The 18642-nt window shown below is 35.7% G+C and overlaps 1 protein-coding gene across 5 annotated transcripts in view; it reads left to right on the top strand.

Annotated features, from left to right (window-relative positions):
* LOC111147965 (ankyrin repeat and SOCS box containing 3) overlaps positions 1-18642 on the top strand; it is a 108022-nt gene that overhangs the window by 33608 nt on the left and 55772 nt on the right. For all 5 annotated transcript variants that reach the window (XM_022504271.1, XM_022504275.1, XM_022504274.1 and 2 more), the window contains one exon: positions 4698-4856. In XM_022504271.1, coding sequence (XP_022359979.1) covers positions 4698-4856 — 159 coding nt within the window. The remainder of the gene's footprint in view (positions 1-4697; positions 4857-18642) is intronic.

Below are 18642 nucleotides of genomic sequence, written 5' to 3'. Positions count from 1 at the left end.
GCTATTACAAGTCATGCTTCAGTTAACATCCTTATAACTTTGTCCACATGGGTGTGTGTTTCTATAGGATAGAGTTTGAGAAGTGATGTTACTGGCACAAAAAATATACAGGAGTGCCTGGGTGGTTCAGTGCGTTAAGTGTCTGACTCTTGGTTTTGGCTCAGATCTTGATCTTGCGGTTGTGGGATTGAGCCCCGAGTTGGGCTCTGGGCTCATTGCAGAGTCTGCTTCAGATTCTCTCCCTCTCACACGCTCTCTCAAATAAACAAACAAACAAATAAATAAATAAATAAAATCTTTTTAAAAAAGAAATATGCAAAGTTAAAATATTGATAGACACTGCTAAATTATTCATAATATTAATCAGAAAATTTCAGTAAGGAATGAAAAATGATTCAAACTAGCTTGCACAAAGACGTGTATGAGCACCAGGTGTTGTGTATAAGTATTCAATGACTAAATTGTATGCCTGAAACTGATATTACACTGTATATTAACTAACTGGAATTTAAATAAAAATTTAAAAGAAAAAGTTAAAAAAAAAAAAAGAAGCGGGGAGGTCCCTGGGTGGGTCAGTCGGTTAAGTGCCTTTGGTTTAGGTAATGATCCCAGTCTCCTGGAATCGAGTCCCACATCAGGGTCTCTGCTGAGCAGGGAGCCTGCTTCTCCCTCTAGCTCCCACCCCACCCCGCTTGTGCACTCTCTCACTGTCTCTCTCTCTTACTTATTTTTTAAATAAAAATCTTTTTTTTTTTTAAAGATTTTATTTATTTATTTGAGAGAGAGACAGTGAGAGAGAGCATGAGCGAGGAGAAGGTCAGAGGGAGACGCAGACTCCCCATGGAGCTGGGAGCCCGATGCGGGACTCGATCCCGGGACTCCGGGATCATGACCTGAGCCGAAGGCAGTCGTCCAACCAACTGAGCCACCCAGGCGTCCCTTAAATAAAAATCTTTAAAAAAAAAAAAAGAAAAGGGGGGAAAGAGTGGTAGGTCCCTTTAGGCATTGCTGGATGCTCTTATTGAAACGATGTCAACAGGTCTCAGGGTCTTACTTTCTCTTATCTCTGTATTTCTCTTATGTTCATTGTATTCTCCTTGTAGCCTTTCTCTTTGCAGACAACCTTTTCTTAGAATTCCTAAATAAAGCATAATGAGATGATGCACATTGTGCAAAGTATGTGACAACGTAAGCTACCTGAAATGGACAGTCACCACTCTTTGTGATTGGCACATGTTATTTGTTTAGTCATCATCAAATTGTGGCCCAGGTGTTGAGGTTCTGATCTTAATACTTAACCTGTGTTAACCTCTACTTAAATATTTAACCTTTACTTAAAACCATGTGCTTTTGCTCTCCTTCTTAGGGCTTTGCAGAAAAATAAAGTCTATTATCTTTCACTGAAACAAGCAAGTTTACTATTTATAAGTAAAAGGACATTTTGGGTTAGGAAACATAAGGTTGTGGTATCATTGCCAGAATGTTAAAGTCAACTCTTGTCATTGCCGTACAGGCATCAGATAGCTGGAATTGGTCCAGCAGACACGGCCCCAATCGTGAAAGTGCAGCCACAGAAGAACTTGCAGGTTGTTATAAAAGAACTGAAGTGTCTATTATGGGTTTGTTCACTATGAAGTCTTTAATGCCTTTATGTTTAAAATTTTAATAAGTAGAATAGAAGCAGAAACTACTTTGCCTTCCAGTGAGAAGTGGAGGTTAAGGTATTAAAAACTGAGTATTATGAGCTATTTCCCCAAAAATCCTTTTAAGGAAAGGAAGACAAAGAGAGGTGGTTGATAGTCCAATCCAAGATAGATAAGATCCCTTTGGTCCCCTCATACCAGTTAAGGAGGGCAGTATATTATTGGAATTTCCAAAATCAATTTTTACTGGGTCCTGATGGTTTTCTTAAAATGATATTTTGGAGCTGCACCTGAGGGCAAAGGTGGTTAAGCATCCGACTTTTGGTTTCGGCTAGGGTCCCGATCTCAGGGTTGTGGGATCAAGCCCTGCGTTGGGCTCCATGCTCAGTGTGGAGTCCGCTTAAGGTTCTCTCCCTCTACCCCTCCCCCACGTGTACACGCTTGCACGCTCTCTCACTTTCAAGTGAATAAATTTTTAAAATGACGTTTTGGGGGAAAAATGATGTTTTGGAGACTTTCCCAAATTTCTAACAACTGTAACAGTACATAACTATTGTAATTCTGTTGAACCCCATTGAGGGTTTAGGCCATCTGTTTTGTTTTTGTTTTACTGTTAAGGAACCTGTACTTCAGAGAGTTTGAATAATTTGCCCAAAGGGTAATCCAGTAGAGAATTGGTGGAGCCAGGATAGCAGCCCAAATCTTCTAACTCCAAATCTACTGTGTTTCCCAGATCATTTTACTTTCCTGATCCAGTGGTTTTAGAGTTAGCTATTTAAATGTATCTATTTTTTCTATAGGTAAAATCTTTTAGGATCTCAATTTAGTAGTTAACTGACTTCACTATTTTTCCTCCTGAGTGAAAAGTGCCTTTTCTTTATTTCATAGTTAACTGCACAGGTGTTTTTATTTCCCTTTCCTAAGATGGGTATGTGTACAAATCACTAAGGGTGGCCATCATATAGGTGGGAATTTAGTTCCCTTCCTTGAGGGGGGAATATCGACATAAATTATATAGAAGTTTTCTGGTATTTAGAATATCTCCTCTCTTCCATTTATTCAATCACTTATATATGCCAGGACTCATATGTATTAACTTTATACATTGGGTTCTAATTGAATATGATTTTGCTTATTTTGTTGCTCAGATTGTTCTATCTTTTGTCGTTGAGTGCTCTTTCAGATTGGCTCTTGTGTTTCTTTGACGGGCCCCCATGTATTTCTTTTTGTTTTTTAAAGCTTTTGTTTATTTGAGAGAGAGAGAGAGAGAGCAAGGGCAGTGGAAGAGGCGGTTGGAGAGGGAGAAGCAGGCTCCTCGCTGAGCAGGGAGCCCTATGCGGAGGTTGTACCCTGGACTCTGGGATCATGACCTGAGCCAAAGGCAGAAGCTTAACCGACTGAGCCCACCCAGGCACCTCCCCACCTCCATGTTTTATATTTTTGAACATTTCTTTTACTTGTTGAACTTGGAAGACGCACCAGGCTCATTTTGTATATTCTTTGTGCTACCCCTGGAATCAGCCTTTTTCTTAAGAGCCCTGTTTCCTTTGAGAATGGTACTCAAAATTAAGATCTGGGCACTGAGTATGCTTAAGGCTACTGGCATGTCTTTACTTTTAAGCCCCTTTAGCAGACAGAGCTAGGAAATATATTTATTATGACCTGCACGTCTGCACATATTTATAAGTATCTGTATCTATCCATCTCTATCTGTATTAAAGCCAAATACAAGTTCATTGACATCTGGATTCTGATCCAGTATTATATGGTTCATTCTAGCTTTCTTCCTTTACTTCTTTGTAACCTCCCTTCCCAAAAGTGAGACCATCTTTGTCTACCATACATTCATTTGCTTATTCAATCTTATTGTACATAGATAGTGGTTTCAGAATTGTTAATCTTTTTCTCTTTGAAAAACAACTTTATCAACTGGACTACACTGTGTATGTCCAATTCCTTTTGTCTTTAGCCTTATAGTTTCTAGTCATGATGAAACCATTTTCTAATGGGTCATCCATTTGTAATCCAGTTAGATGCTTTTGTCACAGTCCCATTCCATCCTGAGATTTTTAAATGGCTAGGATTAAGCCTTATCTCTTTTTCTCCTTTCTCAGTGGAAGAGATCGTAGCCATCATCTCTTCTCTTTTTGCTTCTGCTGACTCTTCCTCCTCCTCTCCCTCAGGCACCCTCCTCTTTCCTTGTGTCAATGCCACTTTGTTTTGCTTATTCTAACTTTAAGATCCAGTTTAGTATATAGCGTAAGTCCAGTCTCTTCTCAGTACTTGCTTTCTTTATTTTTCTAAATTCTTTGTTATTCTGACCTGCCCACTCCTACCCCTATTAACTTTAGTCACTTTACCAAGGCTAAAACCAACCAACCAAAGAACTGCCAGGTCTTTTGGCATTTTGATTAGAATTGTAATAAATTTATTAATTATTTTGGGAAGAATGAGCATCTTTATAATATTGAGATTTCCCATTTGGAGCTGTCTGTGTTTCTATATATATCTTTATGTTCCTGGTTTTTGTCTTAACCTTTTTTTTAAAATATCTGAATAAAGGTCAGTTTCTGACTAATCTGGAAACACTGTTTTTGTGAGATGAACTACCCTCATGTTATTAGTTGAGTACAAGGAAGTAATGCTTGAGATGAGACCATTTCTCTCATAGAAACTTAGAAATAAAAAAAATTTATCAGTTTTTCAGTAAATCTTGTTTAAGCAAATACATGGTGCTACATCCTCTTCAGACCTTGCTTTTGTGTTACCTTTCAACTTCTGCCACTCCCCTTCCCTTACCCATCAAAAATTAGAGAGTAGAAAATGAGTTTGTGGGCAGAATTTGTATGTTAAGAGTATCAGAGAGCTTTTCACAGCCAAGACCCCTGTAGAACTTTTTAAAAAATTTTCTAGAGAGTTTTAAACTCAGACCTCCCATTTATAATTGTATTTTAATATTGCATTAAATTCTTCTTGGTGTCTTTGCTTTTTAATCACAAGAAATAGCAGTGATATCTTCCAGTTGACTTTTTTTTTTTTTTAATTTTTACATAGATTCGTCTGAAAACTACATTAAGACAAAGACTTTTGAGGGCTTCTGTGCATTACATCTTGCTGCAAGTCAAGGACATTGGAAGATTGTACAGATTCTTTTAGAAGCTGGGGCAGATCCTAATGCAACTACTTTAGAGGAAACCACACCACTGTTTTTAGGTGAAGTATGCTATTTTTGGTATAGATGTAATTTTTTATTAATTTTTTTGTTAAAGAAACTAAACTTAATTTCCCCTCAAGCTGTTGTACTACAGTATTTTCCTTTACAAATATTATATTGCCACTTCTTTGATTCTGAAACTGAAAAGGTATCCCTGTTGTTTTTCATCCTTCGGTAATAGCATCTGGAAATATTTTCAAACATTTGTTTAAAGTTGTAGAATCTGTTCTGAATTTTAGTCACCATCATTGTTCTCAATATTGTTCTGAAGACTGGATAGCTTAAATTGTAGCAGTAGTTGTAAGGTTACTTATAAATGTTTTATTTGCTTTTGCTTTTTCTTTGTATTAAGAAATTGAGGTTTTATGGAAGAAATCACCAGCTAATTCTTTAATGCCAGTTAATTTGTTGCCTATATAGATTACTATTGAGACTTCTTCAATTGTGGACTATTTTTAATTCTTTAAGGACTAAAGATCAAATTCTAAAGGGCACAGTTCCACTACCTGTTTTCTTTTTCTTCCCTCCCTCTCGTTGATCCTGTTTGTCTTTAGGGACATGGTGGCCCATAAAATTTAGTAGAACATGAAAAATTAGGAGAATAAAATATTTGTGTAGAATCAATGTATCTGGACTGCAATTTTGGTCCTACCATTTGTAATTTGTATGTACATTTATTTGCTATAGTTTAGTTTCCTTGCTTGTAAAATGAGAGTATGAGAGTATAGGTACCTACATAGTTTTTAATTGGACTGTGAATAAAATGAGATGCCTATGAAAGTACTTTATTTCTTTTGAGCGTAATATGTACTTAAAATTTATGTATAGTAAAAGTCATTCTTTTTAGTATATAGTTCTGTGAGTTTTGATGTGTGCATAAAATTGTGTAATGACAGTGATAGTCAAGGCACAGAACAGTCCCATCACCTCCCACCCCTCAAATTCCATCATGCTGCCTATTTTATTTCATGCTGCCTATTTTTAATCAACCTCTCCCAAAACTTTACTCCTAACAACCTCTAATCTATTTTCCTCCCTGTATTTTGCTTTTTTGCAGAATATCATAAATATATATAGCGTAATACAACATGTAACCTTTGAGGCTGATTTCTTTCATTTAGCATAATGCTTTAGGGATTCATAATGTTGTGTTATCAAGAATTCATTCCTTTTTGTTGCTAAGTAGAATTCCATTATATAAATGAACTACAGTTTATCCATTTACCAGTTGATAGACATTTGAGTTGTTTTTAGTATTTGGTGATTGTGAGTAAATTGCTATAAACATTTGCATGTAGGATTTGTTTGAATGTACGTTTTAATTTCTCTTGGATTAATACCTAGGATTGTTGGGTCATGTGGTAAGTGTATGTTTAAATTTGGAAAACAATTCAGAAGTTTCTTACAAAGTGACTGTACAGCTTGCATTCCCTCTCTCCAGTAATGTTCGATAGCTTCAGTTGTCCCACATGCTCACCAGTAGTTACCATTGACAAATTTTTCTTTTTTGCTTAGTGACATTGTGGTTTTAGTTTGTACTTTTCCTGGTTGCTAATGATACTGAACATCTTTTTATGTGATTATTTGCCATCTTTCCTTTTTGTCACCCATTACTTTTGTATTTAGACATTTTATTTTGAAATAGTTTCAGACTTTTGGAAATGTTCTGACAGTACAAAGGACTCATACTTTCCCCCCCAGATCTTGTTTTTTTCACTGTGTTCATTTTATGACTTTATTTCTTTCTCTGTATTTATCCGTGTATTTTTTCTGAACTCTTTGAGATGAAATTGTAGACATAATGCTTCTTTACCTAAAAATACTGTAGTATGCGTTTCCTAAAAGCAATGAAATTGTCTTATATGACTGCCATATGATGATCAAAATCAGGAAGTTAACGTTGATACAGGTTTGTTATTTAATCTACAGCTCTTATTCAATTTTGGCAGTTCTTCCACTAATGTCCTTTATAACAGCAACAAAATTTATTAGTGCAGGATCCAGTCGAGGATCATTTGTTAAATTTAGTTGTTATGTCTCTTTAGCCTCCTGTAATTAGGAACAGATTTTCACTCTTCATCTTTTATGATTTTAATCTTTTTTTTAGTTTAACATTTTTGAATAGTTCAGATCATTTATTTTGTAGAATGTTTTTCAGTTTGGGTTTGTCTGATGTGTTTTCTTGATAAAATTCTGGTTATGCATTTCTGGCAGGAATATCAAAGAAATGAAATGGTGTCTTAGTACATCTTATCAGGAAGAATATGACCCATTACTGGTGATGTTAATTTATAAAAGTATTTTGAATAGGTAAAATGTATAATTAGGAAGATGTTTAATGGAAGCCTTTCTGTAATATGGTTCATGTTTCCTTGAGAGAAGATTGCTTTTTTAGCTAAGGTTTTTGTTTTTTGTTTTTTGTTTTTTACATGCACATGTAACCCACTTTGGATATTGTGTACACAACTACCTAGTAAGCTTTCATTGCGGCCTAGCCATGTACAGTCTCTGTTTGGGTTGCTGTCTTTTTTTTTTTTTTATTTTTTTTTTTTAAAGATTTTGTTTATTTGACAGAGATCACAAGTAGGCAGAGAGAGAGAAGGAAGCAGGCTCCCCGCTGAGCAGAGAGCCTGATGTGGTGCTCCATCCCAGGACCCTGGAATCATGACCTGAGCCGAAGGCAGAGGCTTTAACCCAGTGAGCCACCCAGGCGCCCTGGGTTGCTGTCTTTAAGATATCTACCATATAGAGGAATGAACATAATTAGGTCCTATGAAAGAGATAAAAATAAAGTGTTCAAGATATTAAAAGAAGGCAATATTATTCCCCTAGACATGTGCATAGTAACTGTATTAATAGTAACTATAACATTTATTGAGCAGAGTATGTACCAAACCCTATGTCAGGTGTTTTACATGAATTAACTATGTCATAATTTTCACGATGATTCTGAGATATGCACTATTATTTCTGCTTTCATAGATGAAGAAGATATAAAAACACTATATTTAGGATCAGAAGAGCTGTATTTGAGTCTTGACCCTGCTGTTGTCTGCACATTGGTTAGAAAAGAATTATGGAATTGATTTGATGAGCTATTAATAGAATTAATCGATGTTCATTGACAAAAGGGTTCCTGATCAACCTGTGTTTGGGAAGTACCATGTACTGTATTGTATTCCCCAATGTAGAAAAACAAAAAACATTAGCTTTGTAGCTTAATGTGTCCATCCAGAGAGAAGTATCTTCTGCCCTTTTATCCCATTTTTGTGTCTTCATAGCTCTTCTCACTGTATTGTATTTATTTCCTTTTTTGTTAATTGACTGTCCTCTCTACTAGAAAGAATGCTCCATGAGAGCAGGCATTTTATTTCTCTTGTTCACTGTTGTAACCTCCAAACCCAGATAAGTGCCTGATGTATGGTGGCTTTTAATAAATTGTTTGGTGAATGGAAGTGTCTCTCAGACCTGTTATAAAACAACACTTGGGTTTTTTTTTGTTTGTTTGTTTTTTGTTTTTTTAAGATTTTATTTATTTATTTGACAAAGTAGTCAAAAGTAGTCAGAAAGGCAGGCTGAGAGAGGAGGAAGCAGGCTCCCCGCCGAGCAGAGAGCCCGATGCAGGGCTCAATTCCAGGATCCTGAGATCATGACCTGAGCCAAAGGCAGAGGCTTAACCCACTGAGCCACCCAGGCACCCCAAACAATACTTGTTTTAACTTTAACGGCATTTTGAAATGTATTTGACCATAATATTCTTTTTCTTTGTGGAACATTTAGAAAAATCTCAAAGAACATTAACATTGCATGGAATGATTTAAGAAATGTTAGTTTGATAATTTACTTTACAGTTTCAAAATATAATAGTCCTGTTTATGAAATTCAGTATTGTGCTTACTTATATAAGTATTTAGAGAAAATCAGAGATGCAGTTTTAGTGATTTCTATTTTAGTATATCGTTAACTTGTAATTTTTTATGTTACTGAAAGAACAGTTGTTAAGATAATTCAAACCAGTGAATAACTTTTTAAATCACTTATTTTTAGTAACAGGATTTATTTAGTTTCTTTGGCAGCAAACTGACTATCCTAATTATGTTTTATATTGGTTAATACAAAAAATAATTTGACTCAAGCAAGGAGGTTAACCTCAAAAAGGTGTAGTACTTTTATGTGCTCAAGTACAGTATCATTTGTATTAAGTCCTGGTTTGGAAGTAGAGTATTTCTTTAAAAAAGACAAAGTATACCTTTAGCTTTTACAAGAACACAAGGTCAAGGGATGGACCTATGACTCTTCAGTTAGGTGATCTGCACACCAGCATCTGCTTGCCCTGTAAATAATATGACAAACTTCAGCAGTTTGCTTTGCTTACCTGTATCTTCCTCTTTTAAATAACCATAGTGATCCACGTTTCAATCTATAATGGAAAAGATTTGTTTGTTGAAACAAATCTCGGACACCTCAAGATTTGCAACAAACTACAAATGATAATGTCTTGATGAGCAGAGTGGCTGGACCAGCTGAACTTAAAGCCCATCTGGTGTAGCTTCCTTCCCCATCTTTTGAGTTCTCTTCAAAACTCTTCTTTGCTAAAACTTTTAAGTATTGAAGTATGTTTTCCTCTCCCTCAAGGGAAGCTATATTGCCATGCATGTTGTAGTACCTGTCCTGGTGGCCCAGTTTACCACCTAGACTGTTGCTGGAGGCTGTAAAAATAAACCTGGAGGGTTAAGGGATAGAAAATGAATATAAAACTATGGAAACTTGATAGGTGACTTAGAAAAGTAATTGATATCTGTGATGTTTGAATATGAAAACATGAAACATGATGAAACATGATGTTTGAGTATGAAAATATACTACACCACCATTTATAATGGGAACATATTTTCTACACAGAACTCGTCAAGATTTTTATTTTTTAATTTTAATTTTTTTTTTTTTTTTTTTTATTAAACTGCGTGCCCAGCATGGAGCCCAGTGCAGGGCTCGATCTCACAACCCTGAGATCAAGGCCTGAGCTGAGATCAAGGCCTGAGCTGAGATCAAGAGTTGGATGCTTAACCGACTGAGCCACCTAGGTGCCCCTCATCAAGATTTTTATAAAAATGAGTTCTAAAGGAAACTTTTCAGGTCGATGGCAGTAAGAATCAAAACAAGAAAACCTTGCAAGAAGGGAAATTCAGGGAACTTCTTTTCTTTCCACATGAAAATTGTCCTTGAACATCTTTTTGTTAACGTGCAGTTTAAAGTTTATATTTTATCAAAGAGTCTGTCCCCTTGTTTCTTTTCTTTACCCTTGCCTTTTCTCCCCACTCCCTTTTCTTGCCTCATAAATGCATGCATAGTAAATAGTCTAAGGATAGATTTGTCAAATTGCTTTGAAAATAGAATATCCTAATTTATAAATACAGTAGATTCTAAGTAAAACCCAACTAATTTTATAGGACTTATGTTTTCTTTTTATTTTGCTATATATAAATCAACACTGATAAATTGGAGTCTCGATTCTAATGCAGTGTGACTTCATAAAACAATTTTTATGGGAACTGCACAACATGCAGTTTTGGCTTTTGATTGATTATTTTCCATTTTTTGTTCTTCTGTGTCTCTGCTTATCCTGTGTAACCTTCAATGTTAAGCATAACAGGAATGCTTAATAAGAACAAAGTAGTTTATAAAGTGTTATGTAAGGCTGCCTATTTCAGTAGTTAACTGTGAAATGTGTCATACTTGAGCTCATGTGGCATATCCTTTAACTCTGACTCCACTGATATAGTCCAGGGTTGAACAAACCGCAACATATTTCACTTTTCACTAGTAGTTTCACAAATTGGTGATCACTGATAGGGCTAATTTTTGAGATGCTAGCAATTTTGAGGTTTCAAATTCGTATATTTAATATGTATTCTATAAATTAAACTTTGTCTTTGGAGTTACTTTTAGATTTTTCAACAGAGATTAATTATCATCTTCAGGTATTGTAATGTGAGCATTTTTATACTTGAGGACATGTTCTTGAAAATCAAGTGTGATTTTTCCCAGATCAAAAGTATGGTATTCACCAAAAAGTTAGTTATATCATATTTGCATGTTAGTGGTGGTAACATCTATCCTGTTCCTGCATCTTAATTCCTTCATTTAATTTTATTCTTAGTTCTATGGTTAAATAGCTTAGAAGTTTGTCACCAGTTACTTTACCATGGCTTTTCCAGCTTTGCTTGGCTAACTAAATTCTTCCTTTATAGAGTCCTCTAAAAGGACCTATGGAAATAATGTTCCCTGAGATTTGCATGTGCATAATTGAATAGTGATTTTGTATTTGGACAGCAGTTTGATTAAGTGTATAATCCTTGGGTCGCCTTTCTTTAGGAAGTTTTTTTAATAGCAATCTATTATGTTTTAGAGTTAAAGTTGAAGGACAGCCTGATTTTCTTTTCTTTTTTTTGTGACAGTATTTTTTGCGTGTCTGTTTTGGATCATTTTTTCCCCCTGAGACATGGTGTACCGTTTCAGTAGATTTATTTATCTTTCTGTCTTTCTATCTCTACATCCAGTTTGGGGCTCGAACCCACAACTTGGCCATCAGAAGGCTGGTTTCTGACTGAGCCAGCCAGGTGCTCCTTCAATATATAGATTTAGTTTTTCTTATTTTATTATTGTAGTAAAGCTTTTTGAAATTATATCTTTAAATATTTGTCTCTTCTATGATTATGAGGTCTTCTTGGGCTCCAGTTATTCATATGTTGGATATCCTGTTTTTTATATTCTTTTCTCTCTAATCCCCTCTTAAATTTTTTTACTTTATTTTTCCTTTTTTTAAAAAATCCTGTGTGTTCGTTTTCAGAAATATCTATTCTCTCTAGTGTTTTTTCCCAGTTTCAACAGCATTTCTATTTTTCTGGGTCTTTCTTAAATTATTTATGTTACATAATTTCCTATCTTCTAGAAATCTTTTACCTGAGCTCCTATATCCCAGTGTTATGCCTTTTTTCCTTAATTTTTTTTTTTTTATTATTACAGCAAAAGTTTTAGTTATAATTTTCTTTTGACTTTGTGGCAATATTTTTGTGGTAAGAGGGGGTTTTTGGTTTTGGTTTTTGTTTTGTCTACTAATAGTTTTTCTTGACATTTTCTCCCCCCCGCCCCTTTTTTTGTAACTATGTATGGATTTGTGCTTGTTCACTATGTGATAACTCATCTGGAAATGTAAGTTTTTGCATGGTCATTTATTTTTAGGAGACTTTTAAGAGAAAGGAGCTAGACCCACATTCCAGACTAGCTAGGGTTTTTGGTTTGAGTTCATTTAGCTATTTTACCAGTCACTGGGCACAGGCAGCAGCTGTGGGGTTTTTGTAATGTAGCTTCTTTTCTATGGAAGTGACAACAGACTGCTGTTGCAAGTATAGTTTCTTTGTGTGATTCCTTGTTAGACCCTGTTTGTCTGACTTTCAGATTTCAGCTGGGTTCAGGATGTTCTGTTGATGGCCCATGAATCCTATCCCTTTACAGGGAATTTATCTTTCATAACTCAGAGCAACCTCTCACCTTTGAGGAGTTTACTTTGCTAGCTCTTTCTGAGATGTACAGTTGAGCCCTCTCTCCCCTTCCTCCCTTAAGTACCCAGGATTGACCTCATTTCTTTAGGAAGCTCTTATACCTATTTTTGGTCTGGAGTTTTAGCTGGATCCTAGTTTTGCTAAAAATGGAGAGTTTGTTTTTATTTCTAATTTTCTTTGCTGATTTTAGATTAATTGCTTTTGGATGCTTTCTAAGAAGAGTAAGGTAGAAATGCTTACTTTATGCCCCAGTAATAAAATTAAAAGTCCATAATAATTTTTTTTAAAATTTTTATTTATTTATTTGACAGGCAGAGATCACAAGTAGGCAGAGAGGCAGGCAGAGAGAGTGAGAGAGAGAGAGAGGTGGAAGCAGGCTCCCTGCTGAGCACAGAGCCCGATGTGGGGCTTGATCCCAGGACCCTGGGATCATGACCTGAGCCAAAGGCAGAGGCTTTAACCCACTGAGCCACCCAGGCGCCCATCCATAATAATTTTTAAAGTAGAACAAATATTCTTGATTTCAGTATTTTGCAATAATGTAATATTCTAGTATAGACCTAGATGGGCTACCCCTCAACCCCTACCCTACCCATATAGCGCTATCTCTGTTCTCTTTAGATACCATAGAGCAGTACTACAGAAAATGTCAGTTTGTTGATACAAGGTGCTTGAGCCAGAATGTAAATCAGTGAGTGCGCTGCTTCTTTTGTTAGAGAAGTCTCATTTTACGAAAAATGCCAGCGGAACTAAACAGTGTGCTTAGGGACATAATTGAATTACATTCTGGTCAAATCTTACTTTATTGAGGACTGGGGACAGTTTGCAGATTGACAGCCAGTTTATGAACAATATTGGGTTTCACCGATGTACATTATGGATGTGTGGCTGTCAAACTGGATCATTGCATACATGGTTAATGTAGTTGTCTCTTCATAATTGTTATTACCATTGTCCAATTAATTGTATATGATCTTCATTGGTTAGTATGCTGAAATAGAAGTAACAGAGGTGTTGCTCGTGTATAAATAGGAGTCCTTGGAATGAAGGACAGTTTGCTGCCTACTTTTTCTCTGACAGGGACTCTTCAGTGTAATGATTTGTTTCTCTAAGCCTTAATATGGAGGTCATACTTACAGAGGTAGTTTTCCTATAAGGAGAATACTGTTATATGAATGTTTCAAAAATGTGAGTTAGATAATTACAGAAAGTGGTAGAATTCAGTGTTATAGCTCAAGAAGTTAAAAGTTTAGGGGTATGCTGTCTGAATCAAATGTTGGTCTTAATTCTGTTGCTGAAGAGAGATATGGGAAAATAATCAATATGTAATAAGATGGTAAAATTTCAGGGTTTTGTCTAAGACTTTCTTGTGATTGAAAGATGTCTTTTCTTAGATATGGTCTCCAGTGTCTAACTGGCCATCAGAATTCTGTCTTTCTGGGGATTCCTGGGTGGCTCAGTCAGTTAAGTGTCTGACTCTTGATTTTGGTTCAGGTTGTGATCTTGGGGTTGTGGGATCAAGCCTCAGGTCAGGCTCTTCATTGGGTGTGGAGCCTGCTTAGGATTCTCTCTTTCCCTCTGCCCTTTGCCACCCCCTGCCTTTAAAAAAAAAAGAATTCTTTCTTTTTATCAGAAACCATGAGACATGTCAGTGGCAACATGTAGATTGGGGTATTGATCACAACTTTTTTGTTAATATTCCTAGCGTAATGGACTTTGCCCATGAGCCCGTGGTTTTTCCCATTAGTATACATCTTTAAGCTTTAGTCATTGGGTAGACATGAAGTACTTGATAAAAAAAGAAGTGTAACTTCATTATTATTATGAAGTTACACTTTTTCTAAATTTTTCTAAATGTTTAGAAATGTTTCTAAATATCAGTACAACACTCTTATTTCAAACTAAACATTCATGGCCAAGAGACAGTATGGAACTCTATCCAAATATACAGAGAAAATGGTTTGAAATGATGCCTTTATCCTTGGCGTAACGTCTTACTTTATAACCATTCTGAGTATAAACTTTAATTATGAGATAAATAACTGTGGGCAGTCCTACTTAGCCAGTGACATTCTTTTTTTTTTTTTTTTTTTTTAAAGATTTTATTTATTTATTTGACAGACAGAGATCACAAGTAGGCAGAGAGGCAGGCAGAGAGAGAGGGGGGAAAACAGACTCTCTGCTGAGCAGAGAGCCTGATGTGAGGCTAGATCTCAGGACCTTGAGATCATGACCTGAACCCAAGGCAGAGGCTTTAAGCCACTGAGCCATGCAGGCGCCCCAGCCAGTGACATTCTTGAAATAATTCTACATCCTTCCCAGTCATGTTACCAAAGTGAATTATTTCAAGAATGTGTTTAGTAGTTTTCTATAGTTCAAATGTGTTCAAAATGTGTTCAGTAGTTTTCTGTAGTTACTGATTGTAACTAATATTTGCTGTCATTGGAGTTAGTATAGTATTTTATTAATTTTGCTATCGGGTATAGATAAAGCCTTGGAAAAACATAAGCTCTGAAGTCATATCGAATAAATTAGCCAAAAAAAAAAAAAAAAAAGAGAGAATCCCTTGTCATTGCAGTCTAATTCTTTCCTAGTACCACCAGATGTCAGTGTAACCACAGGACCAGAGAAATACTGCGGTAGATAAATGGCTTATGAATGTTTTAAATGTATAAAAAAAAAGTTTTATACATACTAGTATACAACAAAAATATTATTTTATTGTTGAATTATACAGAAAAATGAAGTGCATAACGGAGAATAGAGTACATGTAGAACTTAAAAACCATAGATACAGTTAAAATTTCATATATAAATCAAATGTACTAATAGAATACATAGGTGATCTCTGACGTTCTCAGAAATTGCTATCCTGATGCTGTAAGAAGAGGAGATGGATAGCCTGCGGTTGAATTGTCCACTTTAGCCTCACTAACTGTGATGATTACTGTCAAAATTGGAGCTTTAAAGTGAAAGTATATTTCTAGCTTATAGATGTAAAACTCAGCTCACTGTGATTTGCATTTAGTGTAGAACTTGTCTGCAGTAGTTCCCCAGAATACATAGTCATGTTAGGCATTTTCCTAAAAGAACATTCAGTAGGATAATTACATTTTTAAAAGTTCCTCTTTTAAAAATATATTCTTTAATGAATGTTGCATTATACGATGATCATTATTTACTATTCTTAGTTAGAACTTACTATTCCTAGTTAGAGTTATTACTTACATTTATGTGTAGGTTTGCTGTATTTGTTCCAAATGAGAATCCTGCTTTGAGTTCATGCCTTCATCAAGTCTTTATCTGGGGCTTTGGACTGCACTTAATGTACTCCTGCCTGAACTAAATTTTGATTTTGTTTAGAAGTTTTATATGGGTCAAAGACCTTTTTCAGTTCTTTGATTTCTTCTTTTTCAAAAATATTTTGTTACTCAGGATGCTTTCCCAGATTACTTCTTTTTCCCTTTATCTTAGGAAATGGAGGAGCTTGTTTCTTTAGCAGTATAAAGTGTCTCCATAGAAATTATTGAAAGTGTCATCCTTGTTTTCTTAGATTTTTGCTCTTATAGGCTTCTCCAGCACTATAATATGGCCTCTTGAAGGATGCCCTTCCTTCAGAGCTTCTGGTTTTTCTTTTCACTGTCTCAGCTGGAGTCTTAGAGAGACAATGCTGATACCTGTTTAGATTGAAGGGAGGAAAGCCCTTCTACCATTCCTGTGTGCTCCAGACATTTTGAGCTCTGCTTTCCAAAGTGGGGTGTTTTGTTCATTCTTTTTTTTTTTTTTAAGAAATTTTCCAGAGATAGCATTTCTTTTCTTTTTTTTTTTTTAAAGATTTTATTTATTTGACAGACAGAGATCAGAAGTAGGCAGAGAATAGGCAGAGAGAGAGGAGGAAGCAGGTTCCCTGCTGAGCAGAGAGCCCATGCAGGCCTGGATCCCAGGACCCTGAGATCATGATCTGAGCCAAGGCAGAGGCTTTAACCCACTGAGCCACCCAGGCACCCCTTCTTCTTCTTCTTCTTCTTTTTTTTTTTAAGGATTTTATTTATTTACTTGACAGACAGAGATCACAAGTAGGTAGAGAGGCAGGCAGAGAGAGGTGGGGAAGCAGGCTCCCTGCTGAGCAGAGAGCCCAATGCGGGGCTTGATCCCAGGATCATGACCCAAGCAGAAGGCAGAGACTTTAACCCCCTGAGCCACCCAGGCACGCCTGTTTTGCTCATTCTTATTCTTTATCCTTGAGCTCTGGTCCCTGCTGAATGCTGGTGTAATACCAGATCATTATGATTCTGTTTTCTTTTTCTTGTTGGGAACCACAGTACTTCTGCAGGTTTTAGAATTATTCATTTCCTTTCTGTCCTTAACACTTAACTCCAAGCCATAGGAGCCACAACTGGTGGCCTGGTCCCCTGTCACCATTGCCAGGCATGCTTATATCTCAGACAGATGTGCCTATTATTCTAGATTAAACTCCAATTCAGTTAAATTCTAAACTCTAGACCAACGCTGTCTCATAGAACTTGGAAATGTCCTATATATACACTGTCCAGTATGATAATTATTAGCTATGTATGGTTCTTGAGCACTACAAATGTGGCTAGTTTGATTGAGGTATTCAAATTTTAATAAATTAAGTTAATTTTAATTAATTTAAATATTTAAATTTTCTTTTATTTTAAATCCAGTATAGTTAACACACAGTGATTTATATTGGTTTCATGTGTACAATATAGTGATTCAACAGTTCTATACGTGACTTAGTGCTCATGTTGATAAGTGTACTCTTAATCCCCATCACCTGTTTCACCGATTCCCCCACCCATCTACCCCCTGGTAACCATTAGTTTGTTCTCTATAGTTGAGAGTCTGTTTCTGGGTTTGTTTTTCTTTATTTCTCCTTGTTCATTTGTTTCGTTTCTTAAATTCCACATATGAGTGATATCATATGGTATTTGTCTTTCCCTACTGACTTACTTTGCTTAGCATTATACTCTCTAGATTCATCCATGTTGTTGCAAATAGCAGGATTTCATTCTTTTTTATGGCTGAGTTATATTCGATTATATGTATGTCTATACCACATCTTTATGCATTCATGTATTGATGGACATTTTAGGTTGCTTCCATAATTTGGCTATTGTAAATAATGCTGTAATAAACATAGGGGTGCATGTATCTTTTTGAATTATTGTTTTTTTATTCTTTGGGTAAAGACCCAGTAATGGAGTTACTGAATTATATGGTAATTCTATTTTTAATTTTTTGAGAAACCTCCATACTGTTTTCCACAGTGGCTGCACCAGTTTGCATTCCCACCAAAAGTGCTCAAGGGTTCCTTTTTCTCCACATCCTCGTCAACCTTGTTGTTTCTTGTGTTTTTGATTTTAGCCATTCTGACAGGTACAAGGTGATATTGTGGTTTTGATTTATAATTTTAATTAATTTAAATGTAAACAGCTACTTGTGGCTAGTGGCTTCTGTATTGGAGAGTTCAGCTGTTCATGCATCTTTAACTGAGCAATAGTGCTCTTCTGTCTTTGAAGCATTTGTCTCCATTGCTCTAACATGCAGTACTAGGGGGTTCCCATAGGGTGTAGAGAGGGAGGGAGCAGAGAATCACCAGCTTAGCCAATTAGCTTTGCTGAGATGGTAGAAGTTACAGCAGAATTTTCCTTATTGTCCTCACTTGATTAGGTGATTATCAGGGTTCTATATTCTTTGTTAGGCTTAGTTCCTGCTATCAAGGGCTTACCATCTAATGAGGTTATTAAAATAACAATTCAAGACATACTGTAATAAGTTCTGTAAGAGGCACAAAGTATTATGAAGGTGAGTTCGGTCCTAATTACTGTTATTATTCTCCTGTAGATTCATCTACTTTCCTGTCTCTTCTCCCTCTCTGTTTCTTTAGGCTTTAAAGGATTTTTAATTAATATATAAAATGTAACTTTAAATTATATGATTAAGTAAGAATGTTCAGTTAAATTTTTATTCTGATATGTTTTTTAAAATTCACATTTTATGCGTATTAGGAATATTTCAGATATGCAAAATGTTTTTGGAATTCCCATTTGAAATTCTCTTCAAAATTTGTAGCAGTCTTAAATATAAAGACAAAAGGAAATAAATTGCCATGTACCTGACACTGAACTTCAGTAGTTTTCAACTTAGGGCAAATCTTGTTTCATTTATTGTCTCCACTCTTTTATTTTGAAGGAAA

The sequence above is a fragment of the Enhydra lutris genome, unplaced genomic scaffold (genome assembly GCF_002288905.1).
Source record: "Enhydra lutris kenyoni isolate GAN:26980312 unplaced genomic scaffold, ASM228890v2 scaffoldscaffold18, whole genome shotgun sequence".
Taxonomy (NCBI): Eukaryota; Metazoa; Chordata; class Mammalia; order Carnivora; family Mustelidae; genus Enhydra; species Enhydra lutris.
This window is presented reverse-complemented; position numbering and strand designations above follow the sequence as displayed.